The sequence below is a fragment of the Tupaia chinensis genome, unplaced genomic scaffold (assembly GCF_000334495.1).
Source record: "Tupaia chinensis unplaced genomic scaffold, TupChi_1.0 Scaffold000578_2, whole genome shotgun sequence".
Taxonomy (NCBI): domain Eukaryota; kingdom Metazoa; phylum Chordata; class Mammalia; order Scandentia; family Tupaiidae; genus Tupaia; species Tupaia belangeri.
In genome coordinates this window covers 6,956,469-6,966,083 of record NW_006160094.1, presented here as the reverse complement: position 1 = coordinate 6,966,083, position 9,615 = coordinate 6,956,469, and the positions used below count along the sequence as shown (strand labels likewise).

The window sequence follows — 9,615 nt, the reverse complement described above, 5'->3', positions numbered from 1 at the left end:
CCCCCCCGGCCTGCCCCCCTCGGTGCTCTCCTGGCTGCCGCACTCGGTATTCTCCCAGCTGCGGTGGCCCCCTAGTCGGCCGTGTCTCACCTGAAGTGCGGTAGGGAGGGCTCCCGAGGTGCAGCCACTTGGAAGGGAAGCATTGGCATGTCTGCCCAGGAGCGTGTGCGGCCCTGGCTTGGCTCCAGGCCATCGCGGATCCTCTGCAGTGACTGCCCACGTCTCTGGGAACCTCTTGGCCGCTTTTTACTTTTTAATTAAAACTTTTTTTGGCAGTGGGCCAGCAGGTAGTGTGGTAGTTACGGTGCTGGGCTCCCACGTGGCCAGCTGCTGGGCATGTGTGCGTGGGTGCTCAGAATCCTGAGCCAATGCAGGAAAAGACTGCAGCGTGGCTGGGGGGGCGACTGCTCACGTTCCCTCTCACTGTCTCTCTGTGGAGCGGACTCGCCAATGGCAAAAACCGTAAAAACAACAGAATTTTTTTGTGTGTGAGGGGATCAGAGGACACATGTACTAACCAGAGAGAAAAAGGGGGGGAGAGAGAGAGAAAGAGAGAAAGAAGAGGAGAGGAGAGAGAGAGAGAGAGGAGAGAGAAGCGCCCTCCCGATAGGCACCACAGCCCTTTCTCTGTCTCTTCTGTCAGGACCTTGGACCTGCCTTTCCGGGCCAGGACTCGAGCTGAGGGTGGCCACATGGGTTGGCTCCCCGTATACTGCAACTGTCACTGTGCTATGGGACTGCCCTGCTTTCCCATGTGAACTTGACACAGATCGTGTAGCCTACATCCTAAGTCAGACTACCATCCGACGTGGTGGGAGGAGGTTATAAGCAACTTTCTGTTATATAGAGCGTGTACACTTGCCTGAGACAGAGAGACAGAGAGAGGGAAAGTGAGAAAGCACCCCAGGGGTATGGCCACACTCCCGTCCCTTTTTGGACACATACGCACTTGCGCCCGTGTGACTTTTAAGCCACTGGGCTGGGGCTCCTACCGTAGTCAGCCATGTGCCATCCAGCTGCCTTAATCTCTGCGCCACCTGCTGGCCCAGGACAAGTTACTTAAAAAAAAAAAATAGTTTAAATTTATTTCTGGAAATTTTTTTTTCTTTTAATCTCTGTCGGTATGTGTGTTTGCCAGAGACACAGAACACCTCCCGGTGGGGTGTGGCCACGTCACAGTCTTTTCTCCATCTTTCCATCCTTTCGGGATCTGGGCACACATTCGTACCCAGTGTGCATCATGCTGCCGGGGCGGGGCTGAACCGTGGCTGGCCATGTGGGATCCAGCTGCCTTAGCCACTAGGCTCTGGGATCAGCACATTTGTTTATTTATGTAACAAGTCCTTCTTTCCCCAGAGCTTTCTTTTTTTGGTTGTTTTTTAAAGAATTATTTAATTTAACTTTATTTATTATTATTTTAATTTGACCGGAGAGAGAGAGAGAAAGCTGCCAGGTCTGGGACTTGAACTGCAGTCAGCCGTGTACTAGCCCAGAGCCCCTAACCAGCATGCCACCTGCCGGCCCCTCCCCCCAGAGCTTTCTGATCAAACAGAGCGTTTGCTTCCCTCTGAGAGCTCACTCCTTGAACCATTCACATTTTGGGAGCCCCACAGGGGAGGTGACTTACCCAGCTCCCAGCTGGTTAGCAGAGCCAGGACTACAGTGGCCTGGGGAGATCTGGGCCCCAAGAGCCAGTAATGGGAAGGCTCCCGCCTGCTCTGCTCTTGGGAGAAGCGGCCTGATGTTCCCGGTGGCCTCCTTTGTCCTCCAGCTTCCCACTCGTCTGTAGTTTCCTGAGTCCAGAGCCACTGGCCTGGCCCAGGCCTCGCCCTCTGTCTTTACTGGAGAAAGACAGCCAGCCACCCTCATCTGGGCTGGCCCTCACAGTGGCGCGTCCCCTCGCTGTGCAGCCAACCTAGGCCTTGTCTTTCCACCCTTGTGACTTTCCTCCCGGTCCTCCCCAGCCTTTCCCGGGCGCGGGCTAGAGCGGAGGGCTGCCCTTGAGCTGCGAGGGCTGCCCTTGAGCTGCGGGGGCTGGAGCAGAGGGCTGCCCCTGAGCTAGAGCGGATGCCCCTCCGCCCAGCCGTGCCAGGAGGTGCTCGTGTTCCCCAGCCCTGCCCTGCCTCTCACACTGACGGTCTTCCTTGTCTCTTGGCAGCCCCTTCTGAGGAATGACTTCCCAGCCATTGAAGGTAAAAGCCCTTCCTGTCCTTTCTTTTTAAAGTATTCAGGGAGTGTATTCCCTCTCCAGTGAGAGAGACAGAGAAAGGGAGAGGAGAAAGCGCCCTCATGGGGCACGGTCAGGCTGTAACCCCGTCTCTGTCTTCCTCCTCTTGGGATATTGGGCGTGCACACGCACCTGGCGTGCTTCTCAGGCTGCTGGGTCTGGGACTCGAATCACACGGTCAGCTGTGTGGGATCTAGCTGCCTTAACCACCAGGCCGTGGGCTGGCCCCCAAAGAAAGTCCTTTCTCATGTGGATGGGGGCATGCCCCAAATCTAGACCGGGTGGAAAATGGAGGAGAAGGGACAGGCCTGACTGTCCTTCATCGAGGGGCGCTTTCTCCTGCCCACCCCACTTCCTGCCCTGTCTCTAGCAAGTGCATGTACTCTCTGGCAATTAAAAAAAAGATAACATAACTTTCCTTTACACACACATTAAAAATTAATTAGTTCAGTATGAAAGCCTGACTGTAATGGGGAAAATAAAAGGAAAAGTATTTAGTAATGGGACCTGCAGGCGGCATAGTGGTTAAGGGCGCTGGACTCCTACATGGCTGCGGTTCGAGTCTGGACCTGGTGGCTTGCTTGCTTTCTTTTTCTCCCTCTTACTCTCACTGTCTCTTTCTGGTCAAATCAAAACAAACAAACAAATAAATAAAGTTAAAGAAGATAATTCTTTGTAAAAAAAATTAGTAAGAAAATAGTAATATATTTAAATACATAGTAACTATCCAAGCTGTAAAATGACTGCACTAAACATAGACTCACATGAATATTACAACTACAAATGCGTATTCATGGGTATTTACAGGTGCGATGGCGGTGTGCGTGTGTGCATTTTTAGTGCCAGAGGGCATGTGTGCTCACCAGAAAGAAACAAAGCCCCCCTGCTGGGGCATTTCACATCACAATCCCTTTCTTCCATTTCTCCATCCTGTCAGGATTTGGGACACACACACACACCCAGCGTGCTCTTCAAGCAGCCAGGGCTGGGATTTGAACTATAGTGGGCTGTGTGGGATCCAGCCCCCTGTGTGCAGAGCTCGACGGCTGGGCTATGGGGCTGGCACATAGGTGTGACTCAGAAGTTAGGGGCAGATGGGACCAGCAGTCGGTGCGATGGCTATGTCACTGACTCCCGTGTAGTTGACCACAGTTCGAGTCCTGGACCCGGTGGCTTAAACTCACATTGGGTGCGTGTGCGTGCATGCCCAAGATCCCGAGAGGAGAATGGAGGAGAAAGGATTGAGGCATGGCCATCTTCCCTGTGGGGGTGGGTGACTTCTCACTTTCTGTCTCTCTCTGTCTCCCTGGTGAACGCATGTGCCCTATAGCAAAAACCGCTCCAAAAGAAGTTAGGGGCAGAAATGGAGAGATCTCAAAGTATGATAGTAGAGAGTAGAGGGGCTAAGTGTATTTACCAGAGACCGGAAGGGAGGATGGTGGGGTTGAGGTGTAAAGGGAAGAAACACAATATAATGTAAAGTTCTCTTTTGGAAAAAAAAAAAAAAGTATTATATATATTATGATGGGGACTTGATGGAAAATGTGAAATTATTCTGAAAATTTAAGAAAAGTATTTTTTGAAATAAAATGAAAACAGATTCTTTGGGGAGAAAAAATTAAGATAGAAATTAGGGGGACCAGCAGTTGGCGTAATGGCTATGTCGCTGAACTCCCATTTAGTCGACCGCAGTTTGAGTCCCGGACACGGTGGCTTAAACTCACGCTGGGCATGTGTGCATGCGTGCCCAAGATCCTGAGAGGAGAATGGAGAAGGGATTGCGGTGTGGCCATCCCCCCTGGGGATGATTTCTTGCTTTCTATCTCTCTGTCTGGTGAGCGCACATGCTCCATAGCAAAAACTTCTCAAAAAAAAAAAAAAAAAAAAAAAAAAAGAAATTAGGATAGTAAAGTAAGTTTCCAAAATAGGGAATGATTCTTGTTAAGATTTTGAAAAAAACAAAGAATAGCCTTCTCTCAACTAACATGATAGTTGTAGTTTGAGAAAAGTAAGTGCTTATTCGAACTGTATAAAAATATTACTGTTTGGGACCAGCAGTTAGCATAGTGGCTATGTTGCTGGACTCCCACGCGTCCCGGACCCGGTGACTTAAAACTCACGCTGGGTGCGTGTGTGTGTGTGCCTGGGATCCCGAGAGGAGAATGGAGGAGAAGGGATTGCGGCGTGACCATCCCCTCTGGGGGGTGATTTCTCGCTTTCTGTCTCTCTGTCTGTCTCTGTCTGGCGAGTGCACGCACCCTATAGCGAAAACCTCTCGTAAAAAAAAAATTGCTGTCTGGGGGCTAGCAAGTGGTGTAATGGTTAAGGTACTGGATTCTCACATCACTGACCTTGGTTCAAGTCCTGGACCCGGTGGTTTGAGAATCACAGCAAACAAATAGATAAATAAATGAATGAATGTTAAAAAAAATTACTTATGTAGAATGCATACAGAGCTTGTTCAGCTAAGTGAGTGTCATGTGGGACATTCGGAAGTCACTAGGGAATCTGGCCTGGTGGCATGTGCCCAGCTACGGTGATGGCTGAGGCTGGAGGACTGTGGGTTCGAGGTTGGCTTAGGCAGCCTCGTAAAACCCTGTCAGGAAGAGAGAGAAGGAAAGAAAGTTCTTAGGATGTGGGACAGAGGTGCTGGCTGTGCAGGACTGCCCGAGGCTGTCACTGCCGCTCCGCCCTCCGCCCCCCCCCCCCCCCCCCCCCCCCCCCCCCCCATGCGTCAGTCACTGACGGGCAGCCAATCTTCCAGTGTTCGCGACCTCGCAGTGAGAGTGAGTCAGTCCTCGGTACCAGCAGCAGCCGCGTGGGGCAGAGCTTCTGCCTGGCCACCTGATCACGTGTTTACCTAGCATGTCATTTCCACCCCTTAACCACCCTGAGTCGGTGTGGTACACGGCTGCAGAAACCGAGGTGCATGGGAGCTGTGCCGGACTCAGGGCTGCGTCGATCTGAGGTGGCCTTGGCTCCTGGGGGCTCAGAGGGCAGGGACAGGGAGGCAGCCCTTGCCCAGCCCTTGCCGAGCCCTTGCCGAGCCCATGAGACGTGTGCTGCGCAGGGCCTCCACAGCAGGAAGAGTTAGGCCTGCGACTGCTGCTCCAACTACGTGGGAGTCTAGTGACATAGCCATTACGCCAACTGCTGGTCCCCTGCTGCTCCTTTTTCTGAGCCTCCTTTGTGAAGTGAGAAGACCTGAATTGGGCGGGGTCCTTCCTGGCCCCCAGGAAGGGAGTGGGAGTGGCCCTTTCAAGGCCAGGCCGCCCCCTTGCCCAGGCGAGCCCCGTGGGTGACCTGGGCCAGGAGCACGCTGCCCGCTGACCTCAGTGCCCCACAGCCTAGCCATGCCTTTGCTCTCTCGAGGGGTGCTCCTCCTCGGGGAGCCAGTCCGCTGGGAGACAAGCCTGCAGTTGATCCTGGACGTCCTCCTCAGCAATGGGAACCCTGGGACTGGCCTGGCCACAGCGCCCTACCCCCATCTCCCCGTCCTGGCCAGCAACATGGACCTCCTCTGGATGGCTGAGGCCAAGATGCCCAGGTGAGGACCCAGTCCCGGCCTCGACCCCGGCGGCCGGGTAGCCGCTCCAGGACAGCCCTGCAGACAGTGTCCCACCCGCCCTCTGACACCAAGTCGGCCTGGCTGCCAAGTAGCTTGCCCTGAGGGGGAGCTTTCGAGGTTCACTCCCCATGTTAATTACCAACTGAAACTACAGATTCTGGGCAGCGGAGGGATGCTGAGGCGATTTCTGACACAACCCCTCCACAATCTCTCTTTAAAACATTATGCTACAGGGTGTGTGCACTTGCTGGAGAGAGACAGACAGACAGAGCAGGAAAGTGAGAAATCACCGCCTGGGGGCATGGCCATGCCCTCCTCCGCTCTCTGCTCAGGGGTTTGGGCACGCACGCACATGCGCCTGGTGTGCTTCTCAGGCGGCTGGGTCGGGGACTCAGCTGTGCAGGTGCATGTGGAATCCAGCTATCCTGACTGCCACGCCACAGGCGGCCCTGCTCTTAAATCTTTTTTCTTAATAAATTTTTTTATTGAACTTTAATTAATTTATTTTATTTTTTCATTTTAAAAAATTTGATCAGAGAGGGAACAGAATGAGAGAGAGAAAGTGAGAAAGCAAGCCACCAGGTCAGGGACTTGAACCGCGGTCGGCTATGTGGGAGTCCTGCGCCTTTAACCACCACACCCCTCCTGGCCCCCATGCCCCGAAGTCTTAACCAAACTCGCTGTATCTGGTGGAGGCAGGTGGGGGTAGTGTTCTGGCTGGATGGGCACTCCTCACCCCTGGCCTGGCCTTTTCTCTCCTGGGTCCCCTTTCACCCCAAGACTGGGGCCAGGTGAAGCAGGGATCACCCCTCCCGTGTAGCCTGAGCACTGAGACCTGTGGTCTGTGCCTTCCGCGGGACACCCTGCACGTGGCTGCGTTGGTGTCACCACCCTGTCCTTTTCTGCTGAGCACAAGCACAGCCTGTGGTGGTGCCAGAGGACCGAAGCCGAGCTCCTCACCCTGTGACCCCAGTGAGCTGGGAGTGATGCATCCAGAGGGTGCTCAGGGCCCTGCCGGGGTCACCATGCTCTCACTGCTCAGCTTTTAAGGTATTTCTCTGGCTTGGGGTTAGGTGTTTTCTCTAAAGTAGTATTTCTGGGGTAGAGTGTGCTGGTGCACCGTGAGGGGTGTTGGTTATGGAGTTGAGAGCTGACGAGCAAGGGGCAAGCCGCAGCGTATAAACCAGATTTGAGATGGCCTTTTCATTCAGTAATTTACAATGGGGCTGGCCCCACAGTGCAGGGGTGAAGCACTGCGCAGAGGAGGCCAGATCCGATATGGCCAGTCAGATTTGAGGCCCTGTCCTGGCAGCTTCCTTGCCGGGTGTGTACATGTGCCAGGCTCCTGGTGAGATGGAGAACTGGAGAGAAAGGATTGCAGAATGGTCAGGCCCCACTGGGCTTCTCGCTCACTCTTTCTCTTTCACGCGTGCATTCATGCCCTCAAGCGTTAAAAAAGAATTAGAAAATTGAAAAAAAAAACGATGTATTAGGTAAGTGACACTGAAATGAACTAATATAGCACAGTATCACAAAGGATTTGGTTTAATAAGAAAGGATGAAAATACCTTGGGGTCAGCAGGTGGTGTGGTGGTTGAGGTGCTGGACACTCCCACAAGGGTAATCACGGTTTGATTCTGGGACCTGGTGGCTTGCTTTCTCAGTTCCCCCCTCTCTATCACTCTCTGGTCAAATAATAATAAAAAAAAGAATGAATGAATAAATAAAATTAAATAAATTATTCTTTAAAATAAAAGGGTGGGATGAAAACACCAAATAAGTCTCAAACAAGGTACTTGTAGGGACCAGCAGGTGGCATGGTGGTTGAGGAGCTGGACTCCCACATGCCTGACTGTGGTTCAAGTCCTGGACCTGGCAGCTTGCTTTCTCACTTTCCCTTTCTCTCTCTCTGGTCAAAAATCAAATCAATGAATCAATAAAAAAAAAAAGATACTTGTAAAAGTTTCTTTTTTATGTGAAAGAAGTCTGGGGTGGGCAGCCTGGATATTGTATGGAATTCCACCTTGTCAGGGACACTGCACCTTTTGTCCCCCTGCTGTGTATTCTTAGCCTTTCACACATAGTCTAAAATGGCTGCTGAAACTCCAGCTATCACATCAGCATTCCAGGTGCAGAAAGGAGTAGGGGAGGGTTTTGTTTAAGAGTTCAGCGTGGGGGCCAGCAGATGGAGTGGTGGTTAAAGGTGCTGGACTCCCACATGGCCGACCATGGTTTGAGTCCTGGACCTGGCAGCCTTCTCTTTCTCTCTCTCTCTCTCTCGTCAGATTAAAAATATAAATAAATGAAATGAAATAAAATAATTCTTAATAAAAAAGAAGTTCAGCGTGATCTTGTCTCCAGTGCTAGGACTGTGCGTGGTAAATGTCAGCCCTTACTCCAAGTGATGAGCCTGGTCCTCTGCCCGCAGGGCGGGGAAGTCGGGGCTGCCTAGAGGCCGCAGGTGGCAGAACAGCCAGTGGGGAGGGTGATGCCGATCTCTGTCCTCCGCAGGTTTGGCCACGGCACGTTTCTGCTGTGCTTGGAGACCATCTACCGGAAGGTGACGGGCAGAGAGCTGAGGTACGAGGGCCTGATGGGCAAGCCCAGCCTGCTCACCTACCAGTACGCCGAGGCCCTGATCCGGCAGCAGGCCGAGCGCCGCGGCTGGGCCGCCCCCATCCGGAAGCTCTACGCCGTGGGGTAAGCGCCCGACGCGCGCCCTCTCCCCTGGCCCCTTCCTCCCGGTGCCCGTGTCCGCGCCCCCTGGCCCCTTCCTCCCCGTGCCCGTGTCCGCGCCCCCTGGCCCCTTCCTCTCCGTGCCCATGTCCGTGCCCATGTCCGTGCCCCCTGCTGCCCACATCTCTGCCTCTGTCCGTAACACCCAGCCTGCCTTTCTCCCCGCCCGGCCTGCTGCCCTGCCAGGGATAACCCCATGTCCGACGTCTACGGGGCCAACCTGTTCCACCAGTACCTGCAGACAGCGCAGCCCGGCGCGGAGCCGCCCCTGGCCACCCGCAGCTGCGCCTCCATCCTGGTGTGCACTGGCGTGTACAGCCCCGGCCAGCATGGGGCCGCTGGGCCTCCCTTCCACGGCCACCGGGACTTCAGCCCCGCGCGGCTGCAGGCGTCACACGTGGTGAGCGACGTGGACGAGGCGGTGCGGCTGGTCTTCAGCGAGGAGGGCTGGGCTTCCTAGCGAGCGCGACGGGCCGTGAGTGTTGTCACTGGTCACCTGGACGGGGCAGCGGACACAGAAATGTACCCCGGATCCATTTCATGTGGAACTGTCGGGATCTTCTGGCCCAGATGCCGTGTCCCCAGTCAGACCCGGCCAGGGGCTTGACCTCTGGGCTTCCACGGCCTCCTGGTTTCAGTGGAGGCTTCCAGCCAGAGGGGACAGCGGGGATGGTGTGGAAGAAACTACTGCATGTCGGCATGGTGTGCAGCCGGCAGGCAGATACTGCTGTTTACTGCATTTTAGTTTATTGCCCCGAGACTTGGGGCTTATTTTTAAAAATTAAAATAATCATAATAAATTTCATGATGCCGCCTTGTGAAGCCCATCTGCAATGCGCCGAAGTCCTTGGTGGGTAGTGAGTACCCGGGTGGGTGGCCCGCTGCGGAGGGGAGTGGCATTTCACTCCGAGGTGCCGCCCCTCCTTTCCTGCCTCCCATCTTCCCACTCCCAAGCCCACGCCCAGTCTGGGCTGCGAAGCTGAGCTGTCTAGGAACGAGTCACGCCTGGCTGTGGCACCCACCCTGGCTGTTGGCATTGCACACTTGCCTGGTGCGGAAACGGAAACTCTCAGTTTGTTCTAAG

General features: G+C 54.1%; 1 protein-coding gene across 1 annotated transcript in view; it reads left to right on the top strand.

The window, feature by feature from the left end:
* HDHD5 (haloacid dehalogenase like hydrolase domain containing 5) overlaps positions 1-8,905 on the top strand; it is a gene marked incomplete at both ends in the record, with an annotated part of 22,101 nt that extends 13,196 nt beyond the window's left edge. The window contains 4 exon segments of the mRNA XM_014591519.1: positions 2,159-2,192; positions 5,600-5,774; positions 8,307-8,495; positions 8,718-8,905. Coding sequence (XP_014447005.1) covers positions 2,159-2,192; positions 5,600-5,774; positions 8,307-8,495; positions 8,718-8,905 — 586 coding nt within the window.
* Between the last annotated feature and the right edge of the window lie 710 nt (positions 8,906-9,615).